A 27,223-nucleotide genomic window follows, 5' to 3' on the forward strand; every position below is an offset into this window, starting at 1 on the left:
GTAAAATGGTATATCTATCTTGTCTTCAGGTCCATTCCAGAACCTGTTCCTCCTCGTCGTGGATCACTAATTTCACGACTAGATGAACATGGTGACCGAGAGGATGGAGACATTCGATTGATGAAACTGAAGCATAATATGGGGCAATCACAGACCATCACAGAGCGTCCCGGGGAGAGGGAGGTTAGGAGATCTATATTGTTTGGATGGGCTGGACCAGGGGAAAATTTACAAGGGTTCAGTATTTTAATACTAGTCTCCTATTGAATATAGAGTCTACTTGCCAAATCCCAGCGGCCTAAGAGCCTGCAGCTCACAGATGGACGTCTGTCTCTTCACACAGGATCACCAAGCCAAGGGGCAACACCACTGACCCCTTCCCCAATTACTCCTAAAACTCCACGAACCCATAGTAAGTAGACCGATTTATGTTGCCAGGTTTCTTCCTTATAACATTTCTGTTTAAGTATTCACTAATTGCCTTTTTAATATTATTTTAAAAATGTACCTATTATACAATATATAAAAAAATTCAACCCTAAACACCATCATTCTGTTTATCTCCTTGCAGTAATGTGAATAAAAATCTGTAGTACATACCTAGATATTTTGCCAAGGCCTGTTGCTTAACTTGTAGACCTCAGTCAGTTGGTTATCATTTCTTATCATGTTTCCTTGTGCCAAGAGAATACGAATACAGTACATTCTATTTTAGAACTAGGAGCACATAGCTGTGTGTACTCCTAGTTTTATGACTGCACAGTCATTACATATTCTATTTTTCACTAACCAATGAAATCAACATGGCTCATGATCATGTAATTACCCTGACAGACAATAATGGTGATCAGTTTGTTGTTTTGCTTGTATCTTTCGGGTTGCTTTGCAGTAAAGCAAGGAAGCAGAAACCCCTATAGTATATTAATGTGCTTTACTAAACAAAATGCTGTACATACATAATACTTATAATTGTAGGAAAACAATTCAAAACATACATAATATTGCAAATATGCATACAATATACACACGCAAAAGCTATCTATTCTGCCTAGCAAATAGACAATAACAATATATGCGAAGAGGATACACTAAAAAGTTACTTAGCTTGGGTTATAGTGTAGATTATTAGTCATTCCCAGGTGAATTTTCTTCTTTGGTCTTGTCATGTTCCCTCTGGCACAGACCTTCCTACTACTCTATTCTTCCTAATGTTATAAAGTCATCTTCTTGCTACCCAGGTCTAATTCCAGAACTCCCCTCGGGTCCTTTCTTCAGCACAAGGCTGTGTTATCTCTCCCCTTCCCCTCCCCTATTTGCTGCCAATAGGATTTCCTCTTTAAATATTGTTTATGAATCAAGATAACTAGCATTTTAATAGTGGTAGCACAGCTTCTAAATTGAATGGTAGCTAAAATGTATTATTCCGCATATTTATGCTATAAATGAAATAACTAAAATAGCCATAACACAATTTGTATACAAATAAGCCTGCTAGCTGCTGTGTTAAAAAAAAATGTTTTAAAATTTGATCAAAAACTGTTATGTGTAACAGAAAGCTTTCTCAACTGCTTGACCTCCGGAAGATGTACCCCCCTTCATGACTAGGCCACTTTTTGCAATACAGCACTGCATTACTTTAACCACTTCAGCCCCGGAAGGCTTTACCCCCTTCCTGACCAGAGCACTTTTTACAATTTGGCACTGCGTCGCTTTAACTGCTAATTGCGTGGTCATGCAATGCTGTACCCAAATGAAATTTGCGTCCTTTTGTTCCCACAAATAGAGCTTTTTTTTATGGTATTTGATCACCTCTGCGGTTTTTATTTTTTGCGCTATAAACGGAAAAAAAACGATATTTTCTACTTTTTGTTATAAAAAAATACAATAAACTCAATTTTAGTCATACATTTAGTCCAAAATGTATTCAGCCACATGTCTTTGGAAAAAAAATGTCAATAAGCGTATATTTATTGGTTTGCGCAAAAGTTATAGTGTCTACAAACTAGGGTACATTTTCTGGAATTTACACAGCTTTTAGTTTATGACTGCCTATGTCATTTCTTGAGGTGCTAAAATGGCAGAGCAGTACAAAACCCCCCCAAATTACCCCATTTTGGAAAGTAGACACCCCAAGGAAACTGCTGAGAGGCATGTTGAGCCCATTGAATATTCATTTTTTTGTCCAAAGTGATTGAATAATGAAAAAAAAAATTTTTACAAATGGGTTGTCACTAAATGATACATTGCTCACACAGGCCATGGGCATATGTGGAATTGCACCCCAAAATACATTCAGCTGCTTCTCCTGAGTACAAGGATACCGCATGTGTGGGACTTTTTGGGAGCCTAGCCACGTACAGGGCCCTGAAAACCAAGCACCGCCTTCAGGATTTCTAAGGGCGTAAATTTTTGATTTCACTCCTCACTACCTATCACAGTTTCCAAGGCCATAAAATGCCAAGATGGCACAACCCCCCCCCCCAAATGACCCCATTTTGTAAAGTAGACACCCCAAACTATTTGCTGAGAGGCATGGTGAGTATTTTGAAGCTCTCGTTTGTTTTTGTAAATGAAGAAAGAAAAGAAAAATGTATTTTTTTTCTCCTTTTTTCAAATTTCAAAACTTTGTGACAAAAAGGTGAGGTCTGCAAAATACTCACTATACCTCTCAGCAAATAGCTTGGGGTGTCTACTTTCCAAAATGGGGTCATTTGGGGGGGGTTTGTGCCACCTGGGCATTCCATGGCCTCCGAAACTGTGATAGGCAGTGAGAAGTGAAATCAAAAATTTACACCCTTAGAAACCCTGAAGGCGGTGCTTGGTTTTTGGGGTCCCATACGCGGCTAGGCTCCCAAAAAGTCCCACACGTGGTATCCCCGTACTCAGGAGAAGCAACAGAATGTATTTTGGGGTGTAATTTCACATATTCCCATGGCATGTTTGAGCAATATATCATTATATAATATATCATTTAGTGACAACTTTGTGCAAAAAAAAAAAAAATTGTCTTTTTCCCCGCAACTTGTGTCACAATATAAAATATTCCATGGACTCGACATGCCTCTCAGCAAATAGCTTGGGGTGTCTACTTTCCAAAATGGGGTCATTTGGAGGGGTTTTGAACTGTCCTGGCATTTTATGCACAACATTTAGAAGCTTATGTCACACATCACCCACTCTTCTAACCACTTGAAGACAAAGCCCTTTCTGACACTATTTGTTTACATGAAAAAATATTTTTTTTTGCAAGAAAATTACTTTGAACCCCCAAACATTATATATTTTTTTTAAAGCAAAGGCCCTACAGATTAAAATGGTGGGTGTTTCATTTTTGGGGGAAAAAAACACACTTTTTTTCATTTTAATGCACTAAAACACACTATATTGCCCAAATGTTTGATGAAATAAAAAAGATGACCTTAGGCCGAGTACATGGATACCAAACATGACATACTTTGCAGTGGCGACAACCTACATACATTTTTTAAAAGCCTTTACAGGTTACCACTTTAGATTTACAGAGGAGGTCTACTGCTAAAATTACTGCCCTCGATCTGACCTTCGTGGCGATACCTCACATGCATGGTGCAATTGCTGTTTACATTTGACGCCAGACCAACGCTTGCGTTCGCCTTTGCGCGAGAGCAGGGGGGGACAGGGGTGCTTTTTTTTTTTTTTCTTTATTATTTTTTTTTTTTATCTTATTTTTAAACTGTTCCTTTCATTATTTATTTATTTATTTATTTTTTATCATTTTTATTGTTATGTCAGGGAATGTAAATATCCCCTATGATAACAATAGGTAGTGACAGGTACTCTTTTTTTGAAAAAAATGGGGTCTATTAGACCCTAGATCTCTCCTCTGCCCTCAAAGCATCTGACCACACCAAGATCAGTGTGATAAAATGCTTTCCCAATTTCCCAATGGCGATGTTTACATCCGGCGAAATCTAAGTCATGAAATGCTCGTAGCTTCCGGTTTCTTAGGCCATAGAGATGATTGGAGCCATCCTGGTCTCTGATCAGCTCTATGGTCAGCTGGCTGAATCACCGGCTGCATTCTCAGGTTCCCTGTTGGGACAGGAGAGCCAGAAAAAAACATGGAAGACGGTGGGGGGGGGGATATTCCCTCCCACTGCTTGTAAAAGCAGTCTAGAGGCTAATTAGCCACTAGGATTGCTGTTACATGAAAGCCGACCGCTGGCTGAAAAGAATGATACCAAGATGATACCTAAACCTGCAGGCATCATTCTGGTATAACCACTCAAAGTCCAGCAACATAACAGTATGTTGCTGGTCCTTGTTGGGCATATATTGTAATCTTTTTCTTTTTGATGCAGCCTGTGGGCTGAACGAAAAAAAGAGATTGATTGGTGGGTATGCCCACCATTAGAATACCTCCCTTCATCCACCCACTTCTAATGTTGGGCATACATGCACCATTTATATATGCCGAAGCATGGGGGCATCCGCCCCAAAAGTTAGGAGCAAATCACTCCTCCGCCCCTGCTGCCCCCATGCTTTGGCATATATCACCTCCGCTGGAGTCACGGCTTTATATATCGTGAGAGCAAACGCTGTTGCTGTCAAGATAAATAAATCCACGCTGCAGCTGAATGGCGTACCTGAAAACAGAAAAATGGTTAACAAAAAAACACAGTAAAGTATAAAAAATTAGCTGAAAAGCAAACATGATAAAACATAATAACAATAAAACATTGCAGAATAGAATACAGTAAAAAAGAGCAGAGCAATAGAGAGAGAATAGACAGAGAGAGAGAACAATAAAACGACAACTATTTTTGTTTTTTTTATTTTATATATATACAGGTAAAAGCCAGTAAATTAGAATATTTTGAAAAACTTGATTTATTTCAGTAATTGCATTCAAAAGGTGTAACTTGTACATTATATTTATTCATTGCACACAGACTGATGCATTCAAATGTTTATTTCATTTAATTTTGATGATTTGAAGTGGCAACAAATGAAAATCCAAAATTCCGTGTGTCACAAAATTAGAATATTACTTAAGGCTAATACAAAAAAGGGATTTTTTAGAAATGTTGGCCAACTGAAAAGTATGAAAATGAAAAATATGAGCATGTACAATACTCAATACTTGGTTGGAGCTCCTTTTGCCTCAATTACTGCATTAATGCGGCGTGGCATGGAGTCGATGAGTTTCTGGCACTGCTCAGGTGTTATGAGAGCCCAGGTTGCTCTGATAGTGGCCTTCAACTCTTCTGCGTTGTTGGGTCTGGCATTCTGCATCTTCCTTTTCACAATACCCCACAGATTTTCTATGGGGCTAAGGTCAGGGGAGTTGGCTGGCCAATTTAGAACAGAAATACCATGGTCCGTAAACCAGGCACGGGTAGATTTTGCGCTGTGTGCAGGCGCCAAGTCCTGTTGGAACCTGAAATCTCCATCTCCATAGAGCAGGTCAGCAGCAGGAAGCATGAAGTGCTCTAAAACTTGCTGGTAGACGGCTGCGTTGACCCTGGATCTCAGGAAACAGAGTGGACCGACACCAGCAGATGACATGGCACCCCAAACCATCACTGATGGTGGAAACTTTACACTAGACTTCAGGCAACGTGGATCCTGTGCCTCTCCTGTCTTCCTCCAGACTCTGGGACCTCGATTTCCAAAGGAAATGCAAAATTTGCTTTCGTCAGAAAACATGACTTTGGACCACTCAGCAGCAGTCCAGCTCTTTTTTTCCTTAGCCCAGGTGAGACGGTTTTCGCGCTGTTTCTTGGTCAACAGTGGCTTGACACGAGGTATGCGGCAGTTGAAACCCATGTCTTTCAAGCGTCTCTTGGTGGTGGATCTTGAAGCACTGACTCCAGCAGCTGTCCACTCCTTGTGAATCTCCCCCACATTTTTGAATGGGTTTTTTTTCACAATCTTGACTAGGGCGCGGTGATCCCTATCGCTTGTACACTTTTTCTGACCACAGTTTTTCCTTCCCTTTGCCTCTCTATTAATGTGTTTGGACACAGAGCTCTGAGAACAGCCAGCCTCTTCAGCAATAACCTTTTGTGTCTTTCCCTCCTTGTGCAATGTGTCGATGGTCGCCTTTTGGAGAGCTGTCAAATCTGAAGTCTTCCCCATGTTTGTGTAGGCTTCAGAACTGGACTGAGAGACCATTTAAAGCCCTTTGCAGGTGTTTTGAGTTAATCAGCTGATTAGTTTGTGGCACCAGGTGTCTTCAAAATTTAACCCTTACACAATATTCGAATTTTGTGACACACGGAATTTTGGATTTTCATTTGTTGCCACTTCAAATCATCAAAATTAAATGAAATAAACATTTGAATGCATCAGTCTGTGTGCAATGAATAAATATAATGTACAAGTTACACCTTTTGAATGCAATTACTGAAATAAATCAAGTTTTTCAAAATATTCTAATTTACTGGCTTTTACCTGTGTGTATATTTTTTTTTTTTACACTTTTTTTTTTTACACTTTTTTTTTTACACTTTCTTTTTGTAACTGTAACCGGCTCCAGGTTCGGGTCTCTCAAAATGCGATGGCATCTTGGGAGACCCTGTGAAAGTGTGCCTAGTCCGTGCAATGCTGTACCCTACGCTAATACTCAACTAGTGTATGGTAGCGTTCAAAACATTTACCAATGCAAAGACCAGGATTGTCAGGACAGGAGGGACAATAATAGCGGGTGTCACGCCTATATCCACGCTTGCTGCAGACACAACATCTTGTTTGGGGGGGTTCGTTGGGTAGGGGTACTCGGGAGGACATAAAGAAAATGCCTCTCATGCAGCCGACTGCATTTGATTATGGGTTTTGTGAATGGGGGAAGTACGGGTGCTGCAGAAGTGGTGGGTTCCCAATTAGGATTGGCGAATGCAGCATGAAGGGCATTATGGGCGCGACGGGCTTGTGTTTGTTTGTCTTCTTCTTGGTGGCAGCGGGACACTACTTGTGCTTGCCACCTCACCAGCTTGAACTGCACTTATGGGACTCGCCACGTCACCAAGTCTTACTGCAGTGCTGGTTTGACTACGACCGGGGTGTACTAAGCCGCTGGTGCTTGCCAGTTCACCAAAACGCTACCAAAAAAACTGTTAGCGATCGCAGGGATCAGGCCTGACTCTGCGAACGCTGCAGTTATGCGTTTAGTGTTTTGTAAGTGACAGTGATCGATCGATACTGCACTTGGGTGGGCTGGGCCGGGCGGAGGGGCAAAACGCAGGTGCTAGCAGGTATCTGGACTGATCCCGCTAACACTGCAATTTTGGGAACCCTAAACTGCTGGGTACGCTAGTATAGATCTGATCGGATCAGTTATTGATCCGTTCAGATACTATACCACTAAGGGAGGTGTACGGTGCGTGCGTGGGTGTTAGTGGTACTGGCGCTAACCTGACGCTGCCTGGGGCGACGCAGACCCTATCTGACCCTAAATCCTAAGTTATATCACCGCCGGGCATTTAGGGGGCTAAACCTTTATTAGGTAATAAATGGCGGGTGCCCTGAAACTATAAAAAATAAACGAACTAACCAGCGTCACCCGTAACAGTTATACGGTGATCACTGGTGAAAGGGTTAACTAGGGGGCAATCAAGGGGTTAAAACCTTTAGGTAGTATATGTCACTGTGACTGGGTGATTAGGGGGTGATCGGGGGGTGAAATGTGTGCCTGGTGTGTTTTACTGTGTGTGTTGTGTTGGTGCACTTATTCAGATGTCTTCTCACCTCGGCGCCGGAACGGAAAATACTGAGCCGAGGAGAGATGACATCACTTCCCCTGCCGCTGTTTACTATACAGCAGCAGAGGAAGATTCTCATTCGTTGGGAGCGATCGCGAGGGGGTGGCCATGAATGAGTGGTCTCCCCCTCAGCCTGGATCACTCCCCTAATGAAGCCGACCGCCTCGGGCACGTGATTTTGCCTGCCCGTGCCATTCTGCCGCAGTATATCTGCATTAGGTGGTCGCCAATGGTTAACTGACAATTGTGCAGGCATGCAACGCTGTACACAAAAAAATTCATTTATTTTTTTCCCATAAATAGAGATTTCTTTTTGGTGCTATTTGATCATTTGTGTGTTTACCTTTGCGCTATAAACAAAAAAGGACAATTTTGAAAAAAAAAAAAAAAAAACAATATTTTTTGCTATAAAACATATCCAATAAACAAATCTAATTTCTTCGTAAAATTAGGCCAATATGTATTCTGCTATATGTTTTTGGTAAAAAAACTCCCAAGCGCATATTGATTTGTTTACGTAAACGTTATAGCGTCTACAAACTATGAGAGATATACTGGAATTTTTTTTTTTTTTTTACACTAGTAATGGCAGCAATCAGTGACTTATAGCAGGACTGCGATATTGTGGCAGACAATCAGACACTAACTGACACTTTGAGGGATTCAGTGACACTAATACAGTGCTAAACATACTAATACTAATGACACTGGCTAAGAAGGGGTTAAACATCTAGGGCGATCAAAGGGTTAAATGTGTGCCTAGCTAGTGTTTGTTTACTATGTGTGCCGCATTTACGAAGGGAAGAAATGGATTTGAGTCCCTGCTCAGGAACACAGAATCCGTCTCCCCCCCCCCCCCCCGTCAGAACTGAACTCTGCCTTGTTTACATACGCAGAGCTCCGTTCTGAGTCTCTGTTCGATGATGGGCAGGTGCTGGCGGACATAGAGTGCCCACAACCTGCAGATCAGCTTCTGCTGTGAATAATCACATATGTGTGATCCTGTTGCAGTAAAAGTGCTATAGGGAGGTCAGCAAGTGGTTAACATTTTCATCCATACATTAGTTTATAAGAAAAAAAATAGATATTTATTACAGCAGTTTGACTTTATATGTTTCAAAAATGTACCTGTCTGCTAGCGAATGTTTATTTTACGAGTAATGCCCTGGAAGCATGCGCAGTACAGTTTACACTCCCTGCCCATTCCTGTAATAAAATAATGTAAGTGATATGACCTTTTGTCTTTCCAGGTTTCCCTTCTCTCTCTACCCACGGTGATATAGCTGCACAGATTATGGGAATTCCTCCCCCTCCACCTCCTAAAAGCAGATCCAATGAAGGCAGCCAGCGACTGTCCACAGAGGTATGTAAATGTCCCCCTGCAACTTACTTTGTCGCTTTATCCTCCAAACATCATGACTTTGGCTGTCTCCACCAGATTGCTCCCGCAATGCCAAGGCATGAAGAAGGAAAACCACCAACTCCACCTCCAAAAACTAGGAAATCTAGTGTAATTCAAGATCCTGGACTTTGATCTTCCAAGAATCTGTTAGACCACTTATAAAAAAAAGGGAAGACTGTGGAACTTGTAAATGCATCTATTTAAGACTTCTAAGACCGACTTTCAAGCTACACTTAAAGACTGTATCTGTACGGACACACTCCATAAAAAAGACACTTGAAACGGTAGCAGGTGATCTGCTTACTAGCCTACAAAGTGTTTACTCCTCAAGGGTGAACCTGGCAACAAAATCCATACACCTCCTCAAAGCATTGAAGAAGAGGAACACATGTCTAAATGTTCATAGCTAAACTGCATTTTGTATATACAGATAACCGTTTTATTTGTAAGAGAACACCACAAACCACTCTGTATCTCTGTATGCCTTTTTTGCTTTTAGCCCACTGTTTTAAGACTCAGTCGATGGGGGTGAGGGAACAAAACTGCTGTGGGCATGACATGTAAGCACTTACTTAAAAAGATGACTATGCACACCAGCATCATCCTCCCACACCTTTCAGTCACCACGGCCAAATTCCAAACCATATTGACAGGCACAGCTTTGGCAAAGCAATGCTGGTGCCAAAGTTTGCCAGTGCCTTCCTGCCCTCTGCATACTTCCATTAGGCAGTGAAGCTGCCCATCATAGTGATGGGTCAATAGGAATGTATGGGGGGGGGGGATTTGGGAACTTTGTCAGAATGGCTTGGCGTTCAGCTGTGATAAAAGGTTGCTGCAGTTATGTAAAGTCACCTCTAGGCATGTAAAACCTGCAGCAGTTTTTATTTTCCCATAAAAAGAAAAAGTCTCTTTAAAGGGGTTTTCCTTTTTCAATAAAAAGGTAGAAAATTGTTCCAGTGGGGAAGTAATACCCAACTGCACTTTTGCACCTTCTCATTCCAGCTCTGTACAACAGCAGCTGTCCAACCTAATTTGTATGCATGGCCATTCTCTATGAAAACGTCACACAGCTTCTGCCTATCGGATCTTCAGGGATTCTTTTGGTTACTACTTACCCATTGGAGAGAATGGTCATCTTTTTGAAGTTGAAGGCCCCTTTTACTTTCTTTTTATATACCTCTCATGCCCAAATGTTTTTATTACTCTTGTGTAATTTAGGATCCAAGAAGAGAAAAACGTAAATAATGTAAATAGTTCTATCCAAGATGACTATGCATTTCTAAGGATTGTTATGTACATTTAAAAGGCCAGTAAATCTAAAATATAAAATATTTTATATCAAAACGCTACTAATTTCAGTTACAAATATACATGAAAAAATTTGTATAGAACTTGATATGTTCTATTCTTTTATATGTATTGTGTGCAAATCATTCCATATTATCAGGTATTTAAAAGAGCAACTTGAGTCAAAACTTTCAGGACAGTGTTTTTAGAGGCTCTGCCAGACTTTTATTGGTCTGTGTTCCCATTGAAGTGATTCCTACTCATTTCCTTTCTCAATGACCACTGTCTGTCACAGAAAGTGAGGGAAAATTTTCCCAACAGGGACATGGACTGCAAAAAAAGCTTTGCAGAGTTTTTAACCCTTTAATGCTCTTTCAAAATCAAAGATTAAAAGTTTGAGTTGCACTTCCCCTTTATTCTGGGAAAGTCTCACTGCAGGGAGCTTTGTTATGTTTTTGGCTTGTGTTTGACTTTGTTGCTTAAAGTGATTGTAAACCTATTTAAAAAAAAACAAAAAACAAACATGTTATACTTGACTGCTCAGTGCAGTGGTTTTGCACAAAGCAGCCCCGATCCGCCTCGTCTCTGGTTCCCCCACCTGACTTCTCCTCTTCACGGTGTGCCACCATAAGGCCCGAGTCACACCTATGCATTTTTAATGCTTTTTGCATTTTGCAGATTTGCACTACAGTCCATTTAATATGGTTTCCTATAGAGCACGTTCTGTAGTGCAAATATGCAAAAAGCACTAAAAACGCATAGGTGTGAATCAGGCCTAAGAAGCCGCTTCCTATGGGGGTGCTCATGCAGGCTCAACCCTGAGCCGCGCTGTCCTGGTCCATTAACACAGACAGCGCAGCTCAGCCCATCCCCCACTCCATCGTCACAGAATTTGATTGACATTGGCTCCTGCTGCTATCAATCTGCCTTGTGAGGGGACTGGATCGGGCTCAGGTAAGTACGGGGGGGGGAGCTGCACACAGAAGGATTTTTACCTTTTAATGTATAGAATGCATTAAGGTAAAAAAATAAGGAATTGTACCTTCAAAATTATTTTAAAGACAGCTTTTTCATTATCTTTCTAGTAAATAGTCACATAACAGTGGTGTCTGTGAATGCCTAAAGTCTGTAGCAGCAATGCAATATGTTTATTTGATTTTGTAGCTTTTGTAAGTAATTTTAAAAGCAGTTGAAGCATTCCGTTCATGAGATCTAAAATCTCTTTCTGGAAATCCATGTGTTGGATCAAAAGTTAAATTGTTACTTCTAGCTACGAGTTAGATTCTTGGTTACATTTCCCAGACTAGTGTCCCTTTCATGTAGGTTCACCGATGAGATCTGCCTGCCAATTTTTTACGCAGACTTAAACAGAAACTTCATGGATGGATGTAACTCTATGTACTCTATGCTTCATGCAGGTTTTGTTTCATTTTCACACATGTACCCAAAGTGTGCATGATACCGCCGTTTGTTCGGTTTTTCCTCATCATTTCTTGCAAAACATCTACTCAACGGGTGATTAGTGATGAGACCAGTCTGAGTATCACAAGCGATAACTAGGTGCTGGGTCAGCAGCAAATATTTTCCAACATGTAGAATTCTCTTGGCCTTTTTCATGCGTGTGCATTTTTTTTTTTTTTTGTCAGTATAGAAAAAACACAGCCACACTCCCATATGGTCAAATCCTTACCTCCGATGCTGGAAGATTAAAATGGATTGTGCCATTACACAAGTATGAGAAAAGGAATGATGTCTTCATGCCAAAGGATGACTTTAGCATACATTTATTGTGTTAACCAGCATGTACAGTATCTCACAAAAGTGAGTACACCCCTTACATTTTTGTAAATATTTTATTATATCTTTTCATGTGACAACACTGAAGAAATGACACTTTGCTACAATGTAAAGTAGTGAGTGTACAACTTGTATAACAGTGTCCATTAATGTCCAAATTGCTGGCAACAAAAGTGAGTACACCCCTAAGTGAAAATGTCCAATTAGCCATTTTCCCTCCCTGGTGTCATGTGACTCATTAGTGTTACAAGGTCTCAGGTATGAATGAGGAGCAGGCGTGTTAAATTTGGTGTTATCGCTCTCACTGTCTCATACTGGTCACTGGAAGTTCAACATGGCACCTCATGGCAAAGAACTCTGAGGGTCTGAAAAAAAAGAATGGTATAGGCTATAAGAAGTTTGCCAAGACCCTGAAACTGACCTGCAGCATGGTGGCCAAGACCACACAGCAGTTTAACAGGACAGGTTCCACTCAGAACAGGCCTCGTCATGGTCAACCAAACAAGTTGAGTGCATGTGCTCAGTGTCATAGCCAGAGGCTGTCTTTGGGAAATAGAAGTATGAGTGCTGCCAGCATTGCTGCAGAGGTGGAAGGGGTGGGGGGTCATCCTGTCAGTGCTCAGACCATACGCCGCACACTGCATAACATTGGTCTGCATAGCTTTCATCCCAGAAGGAAGCCTCTTCTAAAGATGATGCACAGGAAAGCCTGCAAACAGTTTGCTGAAGACAAGCAGACTAAGGACTTGGATTACTGGAACCATGTCCTGTGGTCTGATGAGACAAAGATAAATGTAATTGGTTCAGATGGTGTCAAGCGTGTGTAGCAGCAACCAGGAATACAAATACAAGTGTGTCTTTCCTACAGTCAAGCATGATGGTGGGAGTGTCATGGTCTGGGGCTGCATGAGTGCTGCTGGCACTGGGGAGCTACAGTTCATTGAGGGAACCATCAATGCCAACATGTACTGTGGCATACTGAAGCAGAGCATGATCCCCTCCCTTCGGAAACTGAGCCGCAGGACAGTATTCTAACATAACCACCCCAAACACACCTCCAAGACGACCACTGCCTTGCTAAGGAAGCTGAGGGTAAAGGTGATGGACTGGCCAAGCATGTGTCCGGACCTAAACCCTATTGAGCATCTGTGGGGCATCCGAAGGTGGAGGAGTGCAAGATCTCTAACATCCACCAGCTCCATGATGTCGTCATGGAAGAGTAGAAGAGGACTCCAGTGGCAACCTGTGAAGCTCTGGTGAACTCCATGCCCAAGAGGGTTAAGGCAGTGCTGGAAAATAATGGTGGCCACACAAAATATTGACACTTTGGGCCCAATTTGGACATTTTTAACTCAGGGTTGTACTCACTTTTGTTATCAGCGGTTTAGACATTAATGGCTGCGTGTTGAGTTATTTTGAGAGAACAACAAATTGACACTGTTATACAAGCTGTACACTCACTACTTTACATTGTAGCAAAGTATAATTTCTTCAGTGATGTCACATGAAAAGATATAATAAAATATTTACAAACATGTGAGGGGTGTACTCACTTTTGTGAGATACTGTATGTTTCAAGGCCAAGTAGGGTCCCCTTCCTAAGGCAACTCCTCAATCTTTGGTGTTTTTTTTATGAAGTGCTTCTCTTGGAACATTCTGAAGCTGGTCATAAACCTCAAGTAGCAATTTGAATAATAAAAAAAAAAAAAACAACTGTTCCAGAGCAATGTTTTAGCTGTCTGACAGTAACCACAATATTTATGCTGGTATTACAAGAGCCTGACTTGTCGATTTTATCCTGAGACACAAAATGGCAGACTGACTAAAGACAATGGTACATAGAAAACCAATATATACTTCATCCTTTTCCCCTTCAGACAGAACCCCATCTCTGTGATGGTCCTTTTGGGGCCTTGCCTTCCTCTCTAGATCCTCTAGGGATACACAATACTAATTTTTTCAAAGCATTTGTAGATAGGTTCCCAAACTGTAAATAATTTTATAAATGTATTTGCCTAATGCCACCTCCATAAATCACTGTGTAGACAGAGTGCTGGGCCACCTACCTCCAAGCCTCATAGTAGTTGTATGGTCTTCTGTAGCTATACTGTACTGTAGTTACTGTTGGTGGATTCTGCTAAATGGGGCAAGTTCCAAATAAATATTCTAGTTACCACCTCGATAGCAGGATCAAGCAATAATCGTCTGTGAGTGTAAAAAGTACTGTAGGTATATTTTTAATTTCAGCTTTGGCATTGTCACCCTTGGACTTCAAGCACTGGCACATTCCACATTGTCACTGTAGCAGCTCTCTGGGGTGGGGGGGTTACTAAAACTGAAAACTATCCAATCAAGAGCTGGGACCCCGTGGAGAGAGGGAGAGCGCATCCCCGCCGAAGAGATGAAGGGGCTCAGGTAAGTAAAACGCGGGGGGGGGGGGGGGGGCTGGTGACTGCCAGGTGTTTTTTCAACTTAATGCATAGGATGCATTAAGGTGAAAAAAAAACACAAGGGTTTACAACCCCTTACAGTTTGTTTAATTAAACTTTGACAGTAAGACCCAGAATACCCCCCTGCCATTGCTCATACATAGTCACATGAAAATCATGCAAAGAGTCTACAAGATTTGCACAGAGAGAGAGAGTGAACACTATTTTTCTTATCACCCGTTGTGGTACACAGTTCTGTGCGTTCGTAACCCATGGCTTATGTTGCTGCCTGCAGGAGTTTTGAGCACTAGGCTGAAAATGTTTTTTTTATATATATATATATATATATATACACACACACTTCAATGTACTCTGAGACATTAATGTTACAGTAACTATTACAATAATAGTTACTGTAAAAATACATAGGTACTGTAAAAAAAAAGGATTTATTAGGATTTATTACTTTATTAGACATAATTTTAACCAAAACTTACACAAAATTCCTTTCTCAGACACAGTGATATCACATTTAAGCTAACACTGTCAATGATCTAGTAGATATAAACAGGACATTATTATTATTATACAGGATTTATATAGCGCCAACAGTTTGCGCAGCGCTTAACAAAATGAAGGCAGACATTACAGTTACATTACAATTTGGTACAAGAGGAATCAGAGGGCCCTGCTCGCTAGAGCTCACAATCTAGGTCTAGGACATTATACAGAGTGATCGTAGCTTGTGGTTTACTGAATCATTTCTTAAAATAAGCTATTCCCAACATCAAATCTTCTTCCTGGCATTCTCTCCCTCCAGCCAGTTCATCTGTAAAACATACATAGAGTTACATCCATCCATGAGTGTTGTCTAGGACATCTGATTGAAGAGACGTTATACTTGCCTGTCTGAGTTAACATTTATATAATCTTTGCTCTGCAGCAAAGCTGCCTGAAGAATCTACACATCTGAGACATTTTCAGGAATTTCCGATGCCTGTCTCCTTTACCACACTTTGATTCATCCTGCCAACCCTTACATCACCCACCAGGTACAAATGGTCAGTTTGGCGGAAACTGGCTGACTTTAGCTCCCATTCCAACAGAAGTCGGTCTCACCACTAGCTTCTGTCAAACAAGCATGCTGGAAAACCAGAATCCGATCAGTACTCAGCCAATGGCTGATCAGTATATTCTGGCGGGGGGTAGTACCCCTATCAGAATACAATAGCTCATTGGGGGAGATCACCGCACTAACATCACTTGTGTTAGCACAGCGATCTGTATGTTTTTTTTTTTTCTTTACGTTCAGCCCACTTTGTTGAACAAAAACAAAAAAATATATATATGTGTGTGTGTACCCCATAGAACAGGGATATGCAATTAGCGGACCTCCAGCTGTTGCAAAACTACAATTCCCATGAGGCATAGCAAGACTGACAGCCACAAGCATGACACCCAGATGCAGAGGCATGATGGGACTTGTAGTTTTGCAACAGCTGGAGGTCCGCTATTTGCATACCCCTGCCATAGAAGACATAGAAACTACCAGATGTTATTCTTTGGGCAGCTTTGCCTTCCTACAAAAGTTTAAGCTCAAATGACATGCCCAGCTGGATGAGTGGGAGCAGTGAGCCATCTCCTCCCTTGCTTCTCTTGGCTTCCTATAAACTTTCAAATAGATGGGGAGCATCTGAAAGCAAACCTATAATGCTGTGTTCTCTCTAGAAAAAAAATAACTGTACCACCAGATGCATCTAGTTTTTTATGTATATTTATTAAATAGATAGTTTTATATTTTTTTCCACTATTCATATATAATTACCCTAAAACCATGGTACAGTTTGCCTATACAATTGTTCAAGTGCACTTTTTTCTAAAAAGCAAGTATAAAAAAAGTTTTTCCAAAAAAGCAAGTATAGTCCATGCCCTTCCCCCAATTTTTCTTATTATCTAAGTCTTTCCACCCCCCAACTTTTTAGAACAGTATAGCCCATGCTCCTCCTCTAACATTTCTCTAAAGAAGAATTATGGTCCTAGCTCCTACTCCAACTTTTCTCCTAAAGAAAGTATGGTCCATGCTCCTTCCCAACGTTTTCCTAAAAAACAAGTGTGGTCCATGCTCCTTCCCAACGTTTTCCTAAAGAACAAGTGTGGTCCATGTTCCTTCCCAATGTTTTCCTAAAGAACAAGTATGGTCCATGCTCCTTCCCAACGTTTTCCTAAAGAAAGTATGGTCCATGCTCCTTCCCAACGTTTTCCTAAAAAACAAGTGTGGTCCATGCTCCTTCCCAACGTTTTCCTAAAGAACAAGTGTGGTCCATGTTCCTTCCCAATGTTTTCCTAAAGAACAAGTATGGTCCATGCTCCTCCCCAATTTTTATCCAAAGAACAAGTATGGTGTATGCTTCATCCCCAGCTGCTACTGTAAGGAATATAACAATGTACCTCCATGTGAAATAATTCTCATTTATCAGTGTGTGGCCTGCCCAGGACTTGAACAGTACAGTGTTTGCCAATCCAATGCGTTTTTATTGAAGTACACTGTGATACATGCACATGATCAGCCAAGGATGAGTTCTAGTCATAAAAATCATGGCCAGTTTGCCCAAGAAATGTCTTTGCCTTGGCTTATACTATGCTGGGCAAACTCCAATCAAGAGTTCAAAGCTGAGGCTGAACCTTTGAAAAGTCAGGGCAGACTGATGCAAACCACCCTGATCTAGAATCTGTCAGTTTAGGGTAGGTGAGAAGTTTGAATTATGGATGAGGGACACTGGTTACTATTTCACCGCTTATGCTAATTACAGCAGCAGCCTGCAGAAACAGTGAAAAAATAGCCCTAGTCTTTTCCAGGTCCTTTCCTGCTACCAATGGTGCAGCTAGCCTCAGAGCTACAACAGACTGGAATGTGTTCATATTTAATATTTCCTTTGACATTCGCTCACCAAAGCATCTCTGACCAGACTGATTCTGTTCTGTGGAATGGAGCATTCAAGGTGTTGAGGTTCCGTGAATGACACTTCATTTGGCACCTAAAATAAACATATGACATTGTAATTACTACTATATTATCTGAGCCTAAATCGATGAAGGGCTATGGGTTTAGTACAGTGACTATACTACTTTGTACTTTGTGCCTAATCACTTGTCTTTTCCATGCTGTAGTGCAGGGGTAGGCAACCTTATGAGCACAGTTTGCTGAAAAATGTTTTCAAAGAAATTAACCATGCCGATTTTATAACCAAAAAATGTCAACTTCACACTCTCAATCATGAAAAGGATTTTTTATAAAGTAAATGCTGTAAACTACTTTAGTAGTGAGAAATTAACATCCTGCACTCTCACGCCTCAGATCAGCCCCAATTCCTGCACCTTTACACATTATGCCGCGTATACACGAGCGGACTTCTCGCCGGACTAAACTCCGAAGGACTTTTCGACGGAGTTCCAACGAAACGGACTTGCCTACACACGATCCCACCAAAGTCCAATCGTTTCGAACGTGATGACGTACGACCGGACTAGAAAAGGAAGCTCAATAGCCAGTAGCCAATAGCTGCCCTTGCGTCGTTTTCGGTCCGTCGGACTAGCATACAGATGAACGTTTTTTTTCGATAGGAATCAAGTCCATCGGAAAGATTTGAAACATGTTCTATTTCTAAGGTCTGTCAGATTTTTCAAAAGAAAAGGTCCGATGAAGCCCACACATGATCGTAATGTCCGACGGATTCGTTCCGTCTGACCTTTTCTGACGGAAAGTCCGGTCGTGTGTACGCGGCATTAGATCACTGTCCCCCCCCCCCCCCTACAAATCTGTTTCACCACTATACACCCCTGCTCATCTGCCCCACCACTGTAACCCTCTGCACATCTGTCCCACCACTGTACTACCCTGCACATCTGCCCCACCACTGTACCCCACTGCTCATCTGCCCCACCACTGTACCCCACTGCTCATCTGCCCCACCACTGTACCCCACTGCTCATCTGCCCCACCACTCTAACCCCCTGCTCATCTGCCCCACCACTGTACCCCACTGCTCATCTGCCCCACCATTGTACCCCACTGCTCATCTGCCCCACCACTGTACCCCCCTGCACATCTGCCCCGCCACTGTACCCCCATGTCAATCTGCCCCGCCACTGTACTCCCCTGCACATCTGCCCCGCCACTGTACCCCCCTGCTCATCTGCCCCACCACTGTAACCCCCTGTACATCTGCCCCACCACTGTACTAACCTGCACATCTGCCCCACCACTGTACCCCCCTGCTCATCTGCCCCACCACTGTACTACCCTGCACATCTGCCCCACCACTGTACTACCCTGCACATCTGCCCCACCACTGTACTACCCTGCACATCTGCCCCACCACTGTACTACCCTGCACATCTGCCCCACCACTGTACTACCCTGCACATCTGCCCCATCACTGTACCCCCCTGCTCATCTGCCCCACCACTGTACTACCCTGCACATCTGCCCCACCACTGTACTACCCTGCACATCTGCCCCACCACTGTACTACCCTGCACATCTGCCCCATCACTGTACCCCCCTGCTCATCTGCCCCACCACTGTACTACCCTGCACATCTGCCCCACCACTGTACCTCCTGCTCATCTGACCCACCACTGTACCCCCCTGCTCATCTGCCCCACCACTGTAACCCCCTTTCTCATCTGCCCCACCACTGTAACCCCCTTTCTCATCTTCCCCACCACTGTAACCCCCTGCACATCTGCCACACCTCTGTAACCCCCTGCACATCTGTCCCACCACTGTAACCCCCTGCACATCTGCCCCACCACTGTACTACCCTCCACATCTGCTCCACTGCCGTACCCCCATGCTCTTCTTTCTCATCTGCCGAATACCGATACGTGTATACTCAGCATGTGTCAGAATGACAGTCAGGCAACAAGCGTTTTTATAAGGAAAACATGGTGGCCTCCATATTTCTATACCGACAGGTTTCCTATAAAGATGCCACATGCTGACATGTATCTGAGGCACTGTGGAATGGGGTGAGCTCCTAGCCGATGGTCCCTGTAGTCCTGGTTGTGACATCATCAGGAGTAGCAGAGCATAGAATATGAAGCCTGCAAGGGGGTTAATGCCTCTTAACAATAATGCTGCGGAAAGGGGTGCTTTCCAAATCCACTGACATCTATAATGGGATATTTTCCTCCCACTGAAACCAATGCTGGGGCAGCATTGTAACCATTGGCACAGGGGCATTTTTTTTTATATCTCTGACACCTGGGCAGATCTTATTCCTGACCACAGTGCAACCCCCCAAACAGCCTAACTAAGACTAAACTTTGACCCCTGACCTGGAGTAAGTCTAGGACTACACTAGCAATTAAATCTTTTTACTACTCCTTGGTACCTGTCTCATGTGCATTACATTGAAATCAATGTGCTGCTAATGAGATGACTGCATGGAACAGTTGAATCTCTTGGTAGAAAGGGGATGTAATGGTCATTGTAGCCCTAGGCTTACAAGGCTTTTTGATGCCCCTTTGTAGCTACCCTTTGAGAGTTATCCACTCCATAGAAAGAGACAAGTTTATTTGTCATACATTCTTTGATCTGAATTATTCTTACCTCTGCATAGGATTCCTGGAGACTTTCAACTTCCCGCTTTCCACCTGGCCGTAGTCCATAAGACCAGTGCTGGCCATGAATCATATGAGAAGACAGCAGGAGAACAATGGCAAGAAGCAGAACTACTGTCACATGGCGGCTCATACTATACAAAATAAGGGGAAGAGATTATATGTAGAAGACACATTTCACTGGAACAAAGACATCCTCTTTTACATGTGTTCCTACTGGTGCCATTTCTGTAGCAACACACTTTTGCCACTGTTGTTTTGATATTATTATTCATGTAAAGAAGATAGATATCACGGTAGATTTTAACTGCCTTGTAGATGGAAAGGTCACATGAGTGTCTTCAGATAAACATTGTGTAACCTTGCCCTAAACCAGTGACATCACTGATCTGAGCAAAATACACCAAGAAAACAGAATGCATAAAAACTAGAAAGTGTAGTCTTAGGCTGATCATAAACAAAGAGCAGGTGGACATGCAGATATGAAATAACCATAGACCTGGTTTGTCTCTTACTCAGTGGGTCCATAAATACGCTAGGCTAGGCTGAACATGTTCATACTTCTAAAAGAGCCTCATAAGGAAAGTAGTCATTTTCCAAATTGTGTATTTAGCTAAATAAAATTGGCAGGATCCCCCTGAAGCAGTCATTCTCAAGCAGGGTTCCTCCAGGGGTTTCTTGAGTTGTGGCTAACTAACCTTCCATCTGATCGTGCCAGGTCCTACGCCACTTGCAGACCCAACGATATGACTGCAAGCTTTTCATGCTGGCCACCCCATGTTTTCTGTCCTGCTAGAATGTCATCTTTCCACTCAGGTTTAATCACTTGCGTTGTCTTATTATTATACAGGATTTATATAGCGTCGACAGTTTACGCAGCGCTTTACAACATTAGGGCAGACAATACAAGTACAATACAATTCAATACAGGAGGAATCAGAGAGCCCTGCTCGTTAGAGCTTACAATCTAGGAGGGAGGGTCAAGTTATACAAAAGGGTAATAGCTGTGGGGGATGAGCTAATGGAGAAAATAGTGCAGATGGAAGCAGGATAGGCTTCTCTGAAAAGCAAAGTTTTCAGGGATCGCCTAAAAGTGGATACATTTTTTAGACAGTCTGACAGATTGGGGTAGGGAATTCCAGAGGGTGGGTGAGGCTCGGGAGAAGTCCTGGAGGCGGATATGGGAAAAGGTGATGAGGAAGCTAGAGAGCAGGTGGTCTAGGGAGGAATGAAGAGGGTGATTAGGTTGGTATTTTGAGACTAGGTTAGTGATGTAGCTGGGGGCAGAGTTGTGGATGGCTTTATAACTTAATGTTACTATTTTGAATTTAATTTGTTGGGCAAGTGGCAGCCAAATGAGGGATTGGCAGAGAGGGGTAGCAGAAACTGTGCGGTTTGCAAGGTGGATGAGTCTGGCAGCAGCATTTATGATGGACTGAAGGGGGGATAGTCTATAGTGATGGACTGAAGGGGGGGATAGTTGTCCTATAGTTAAACATCAGTACACACACATCTCTCACAGTGCGAGGTTGTACAAAAAAAACTGACAGAGGTTTTAACTCTTTCCCATTAAATTCAATATTTAACATTAAAGCGGAGTTTCGCGAAAAAAATTTTTTTAGATGTATTTGCAGCTGCTGACTTTTAAAATAAGGACACTCACCTGTCCCGGGGTCCAGCGATGTCGGCACCCAAGGCCGAACTGTCCCTCGATCCTCGGGTGCTGCCGCCGCCATTCTCGCTGAGGGAATTGGGAAGTGAAGCATTGCGGCTTCACTGCCCGGTTCCCTACTGCGCATGCGCGAGTCACACTGCGCGTCTACACTGGTCCCCGTTGTGTTGTGGGAACTGTGTATTTCCCACAACACAACGGGGGTGGGCGGGGACTCTGCGGCTAGCTATACCCGGGAGTGGGTGCAGATACCTGTATTATACAGGTATCTGCACCCCCCTCCCCCCTGAAAGGTGCCAATTGTGACACCGGAGGGGGGGAGGAATCCGATGAGCGGAAGTTCCACTTTAGGGTGGAACTCCACTTTAATAGTTGGATCCATACCTACTGCAATTTTCCTTCCTGGTCTATGTTAGCAATCATATGGAAAATTGCAACATCTCTTTGCATCACATCACTTCTGCCTGGCAGCACTAGGGTTCACAACTCAACCAGGACACTACTTGCATGGAATTTGCATGTTCCCTCTTTGCTTGCATGGGTTTCCCCAGGGCACTCCGGTTTCCCCCCAAGCTGGTAGGTCAAATTGCTCCTATCTATACTGGCCCTATTAAGCATGTGAGGTAGGGGCCGTAGACAGTAAGCTTCTTGAAGGCAGGAACTGATGTGAATTTACAAACAGAGATCATTGTGTTATATCACTAGTAGACATGTGCGGTTTGTTTTGTTTAGAATTAATATTCGGACACATTTTTCGTTATTCGGATATATCCGAATACGCAAATTACAATATAAACATATTTTACTGAATTCTCCGAATAATGAAACAAGATTCGTCAAAATTTCAGAAATTTAGACTGAAATTCGGTTAGAATTTTACATTGAACTCCAGTCGAATTCTAACTGCACACATATTGCTGAAATCAAAGACTGTGTGTGTTATTAGAGTACCATTTAGAAATAATGCTGTTTTAGTTAAAGAGGAACTTCAGTCTGCTCATATCATTTGTAATAAAAACATCTTTGCCATTCTGAAGCTTCCCTCCAATCACTTTGCATATTATTTCATATATACTGTGATTCTGTACTTGCCAAATATGCTGCAGAAATCTCCGTCCACGAAGTCTGGCTGCAGCCATTTTAACTGTGGGCAGCTGAGGCTGCTGCCTGTTCACTTCCTGGATTTACACAGAGGCACACCTCCAGCTCTGCAGCTCTCATTGGCCCTCTTATGACTCATCCCCCCTCCCTTTCTGGCAAACTCTCACAAGAGTGAGAGAGAGAGAGAGCTGTGCGTGATGTCATAAGCCTAGGCTTTTTTCCAGACAAGAAACAGAGGAAATGGGCTGTAGAAGGTATTTACTGGCAGAAAAAAAAAATGTACTATTCAAAGTTAAAACAACAAGGGCGGAAGATTTAATAGAGGGAAAGCTGAAAAAATTACCGAAGTTTTGCTTTAAGCTAAAGAGTCGTAGTCATTTGATGAAGATTTTTCTTTCATTTGTTAGCTTCGCCACATTTGAATCGAAAAAAATAAAATAATCTAAAGTTTTCGATTTGACCGATTCAAAATGTATCGATTTGAACACAAAAAATTGGTACATTCGAATAATTCAGAATACAAATTGAACTAAACTAAATAACTAGATTAATGAATCAAAACGAAACACATTTTTCGTCATGCACATGTCTATTCACTAGGATCCTCCTAGAGCAGTCATTGTCAACCAGGGTTCCTTCAGGGGTGGCTAAGGGTTCCTTGAGTTGTGTCTAATGGACCTCCCATCTGATGGCACCTGCACAGTTCCAGGTCCAACCTCACTTGGCAGAACCAACAGCATGACTGCAAGGGTGTCATGCTGGCCATGCTGTAAGGAGGCATTCTTCTGACCACTAATGTAAGGGACATTGTACCGGGGTTCCCTGAGACCTGAAAATTATTTCAAGGGTTCCTCTGCAGTAAAAATATTGCTCTGGAGCAGCCTTTCTCAACAGGTGTGCCGCGGCACACTGGGGTGCAGCCAGGGTCCTTAGGTGTGCCGCGGGATCATGGTAAAGAAGAGCAGATGAGCCTGATCTACCGATCCCCTGCCAAACTCTACATCGGCACTGTGAGGGAGCTCCGTCAGCCTCAGTAAAGTGAAAGTAAAGGGATGGGGAGTGTGCTGTGCTCTCTGCTTCCCCCTACAGTGCAGTACCCGGCTGTGTGAGGAAAGGTACTGTACTAGAACTTTTTAGTCCTCATGCACACGGACGTTTTTACAGCTGCTTTTTTGAGCTTTTTTTGCAGCTTAAAAAGGCCTGTCTATGTTAGTCTATGGCTTCATGCCCACCTAGGCGTTTTTGAGCTGCAAGTGGCATAGGCGTTTTTAAGCTGTAAAAAAAACCCAGGACCAGTGGGTTCTGAGAGACGTTTTTCAGCTGTAAAAACGCTCAAAAAAGCTCAAAAACGTAATTCACCAACGTTTTTTAACGTTTTTGATCCATTGAAAAAAAAATAAAAAATAAATTTGAAAAAAAAAAAAAAAAACGCTAAAAAATGCTAACGCGGAAAAACGTTTAAAAACGCTCAAAAAAGCTATTGCAAAAACGCTGAAAAAAGTTAAAAAAAATCACTGCAAAGATACTGGCGTTTTCATAACGTTATTTTAACAGCCTGTGTGCATGAGGGCTTAAAGGGCGTTAATACATGTGTCTGTGTACATGTGTGTGTTTGTGTGTGTGTCTACACATGTGCGTACGTGTCTGTGTTGTGTTTACACATGTGCATGTGTGTACGTGTGTGTGTGTGTGTGTACATGTGTCTGTATGTGTGAATGTGTCTGTGTGTGTTTGTACAAGTGTGTGTGTGATTACATGTGTCTGTATGTGTGCATGTGTGTGTTTGTACTTGTGTGTGCATGTATCTGTATATGTGCATGTTAACGTGTTTGTGTGTGTGAATGTTACTTTTAATCCTGACCCCCCTATTCCTGTACCATCAGAACAGTTTTTTAGGGCTTTCTTGTGACAGCAGCAAGGACTGCTGCTCCTCTGAAGGGCAATCAATGCTCAGATCGCATTTCTGAAACATTTGACAGGTGGTAAAGAGGCCATATGTTGCCTCCTCTCCACCTGTTTTAAGCCCATAAATGCAGCTTCACCACACCGCAATCATACAATGCACACAGTTGCGGTGTGGTTGCAGTGCAGCCCCATTCGCCCTGGGTATACCTACAATTGCAGCCACAGCATGTGTATAACCCCAGTTGCTGCCTCTGCAGCTAAAGGGGGAGCAGTTGGGGGTGGTAAAACTGGCTCAACCATGTGGTTTTACGGCCCCTCCAGCCTGACATGTGAACAAGCCCTTGGTTCACATCTGTGTGGATGTGTGCTGCATGTAGGGCAGCCCATTCATTTCAATGGGCTTCCCTACCCACAGAAATGCAGGGAAAGAAGTCCCAGACACTTTATTTTAACCACCTCAATACCAGGCACTTTCCCCCCCTTCCTGCCCAGGACAATTTTTATCTTTTAGCGCTCTCACACTTTGAATGACAATTGCGCGCTCATGCAACACTGTACCCAAACTAAATTTTTATCATTTTCTTCTCACAAATAGAGCTGTCTTTTGGTGGTATTTTTAATTTTTGCGCTATGAATGAAAAAAAAACGACAATTTTGAAAAAAAAAAAAACTGATGGGCATTGATAGGCAGCACTGACAAGCAGCATTGACGGCACTGATAGGCGGCACTGATGGGCACTGATAGGTGGCACTGGATAGGAAGCACTGATGAGGAGCTACTGACAGGCATTACTGAGTAGCACTTTGATGGGGCACTGACAGGCATTACTGATGGGGCACTGATTGGCACTTTTTTGGGCACTGACAGGCATTTTTAGAGGGGGACAGGCTGGCAGGTGATGGGCACTGATTGGCAGCTGATGTGCACCTTTTGATGGGGGCTGTGCTGATTATAAGCACAGACCCCCCCCCTCTCTGACAGGGAGAGCCGACGATCGGCTCTCCCTGTCAGCGTGAACCAAGGAAAGCCGTTTACCGGCACTTCCTGGTTCACGCGATGATCAACTGTGATTGGTCACAGCTAATCATGTGGTATGAAGTCTCTGTCAGAGGCTTCATACCACGATCAGAAGTTGCGGTGTGTCAAACTGACACACTGCACCTCAGAACGCCATGCTGCGCGCCGGCTCTGTTATCCTGATTATGTCGTATGACGTCTGGTCAGGATAACACAACCACTTTGCCACAGTCATTTCACTATACGACAGGCGGCAAGTGGTTAAAAAGCACCAAAAGCACCCCATGTTTGCCATGTGTGGGGTACCATTAAGAATTAATGGCACCCCTAAAGAGCAGAACATTTGTCTGTGTGTCAGGAATGAGCGCGATTGTGTGCGTGTTCCCCAACACATAGTAACGTGAAGCAGGCCTTGGACAGGGGTGTCTCAAGACTGAAAATACCTTTCAAGGGCGTCCCGAATGGAAAAAGGTTGAGAAACACTGCTCTAGAGTGTGTTACCTGTCCTGCTGGAATGGCGTCTCTCAGCTCAGGTCTGGTCTGGTGACAGATGTTCCCTTCGATGTCTCCTATTTATACATCAGTACAAACACATCTCTCACAGTGTGGGGTTGTACAGTGACAGAGTAAATACAAAGCACCCTGCTGTTTAATCTGGATAAAGTCAGCAGCAGCAGGGAAGATGGGCTCAGATTGATTCCTGGGGGGGGTCATGTCCTGTTGTCTATTGTTTACCAGAATTATACATCCCTTAGCCAACTCCTTTTATGGGAACTTAAAATCTAACATGTCACAAGCTATATTTTACATGAAATTCAAAAGAATCTGTTAGGGCCCACTCAAACGGTACCCACACACTTTCTACTGCAACGCAAGATCCACCATGTTAATAATTTCAAAAAGCTCATCAATACACAAGTACAAGAGTAGGTAACACATATGTTGTATTGCCCTGCATTAAAAAAAAAAAAAAAAAAGAAGATATGTAGCCATGTTGTTGCAGCTAGTAACAAACAATCCACCAATTCACCCCACTGCCAGACTCCATACATCACTTCCAGAGACAATGAACAGTCTTTTGCTGGTTTTGTTTTTGTTGTTTTATTGGGGGGTACAACTTGGATAGGGATTAGAATATGGGATGCCCATAGGATTTATCATTGCCATCATATTTAAGAATTAAGCACAAAGTTAGAGCCAGAAGAGTGGATGTACATTAACACTGAACAAATCTCCTCCTGCATC

At 42.7% G+C, this 27,223-nt stretch overlaps 2 protein-coding genes across 2 annotated transcripts in view; one reads left to right on the plus strand and one right to left on the minus strand.

Moving 5' to 3' along the window:
* The window catches only part of DOCK5 (dedicator of cytokinesis 5), a 188,107-nt gene extending 177,619 nt beyond the window's left edge, over positions 1–10,488 (plus strand). The window contains exons 49-52 of the mRNA XM_073622228.1: positions 30–183; positions 274–412; positions 8,993–9,105; positions 9,181–10,488. Coding sequence (XP_073478329.1) covers positions 30–183; positions 274–412; positions 8,993–9,105; positions 9,181–9,276 — 502 coding nt within the window. The 3' untranslated portion in view covers positions 9,277–10,488. The remainder of the gene's footprint in view (positions 1–29; positions 184–273; positions 413–8,992; positions 9,106–9,180) is intronic.
* A 4,637-nt stretch (positions 10,489–15,125) lies between these two features.
* On the minus strand, positions 15,126–26,636 carry GNRH1 (gonadotropin releasing hormone 1). The gene is made up of 4 exons (XM_073624112.1): positions 26,480–26,636; positions 20,272–20,416; positions 17,606–17,692; positions 15,126–15,486 (listed from the first exon to the last, which is right to left on the minus strand). The coding sequence occupies exons 2-4, from the start codon at positions 20,413–20,415 to the stop codon at positions 15,445–15,447; spliced, it is 273 nt and encodes a 90-aa protein (XP_073480213.1). The 5' UTR covers position 20,416; positions 26,480–26,636; the 3' UTR covers positions 15,126–15,444.
* Between the last annotated feature and the right edge of the window lie 587 nt (positions 26,637–27,223).

The sequence above is a fragment of the Aquarana catesbeiana genome, linkage group LG03, assembly GCF_042186555.1.
Source record: "Aquarana catesbeiana isolate 2022-GZ linkage group LG03, ASM4218655v1, whole genome shotgun sequence".
NCBI classification, from domain to species: Eukaryota; Metazoa; Chordata; class Amphibia; order Anura; family Ranidae; genus Aquarana; species Aquarana catesbeiana.

Excerpts from the sequence above, each read along its gene's own strand:
- GNRH1 (XM_073624112.1), bottom strand. The coding sequence starts at position 20,415 with ATGAGCCGCCATGTGACAGTAGTTCTGCTTCTTGCCATTGTTCTCCTG. Across the intron at positions 17,693-20,271 it reads TCCAGGAATCCTATGCAGAG|GTGCCAAATGAAGTGTCATT; the intron begins GTAAGAATAATT and ends TGTTTATTTTAG. Across the intron at positions 15,487-17,605 it reads GTCTGGTCAGAGATGCTTTG|ATGAACTGGCTGGAGGGAGA; the intron begins GTGAGCGAATGT and ends TATGTTTTACAG.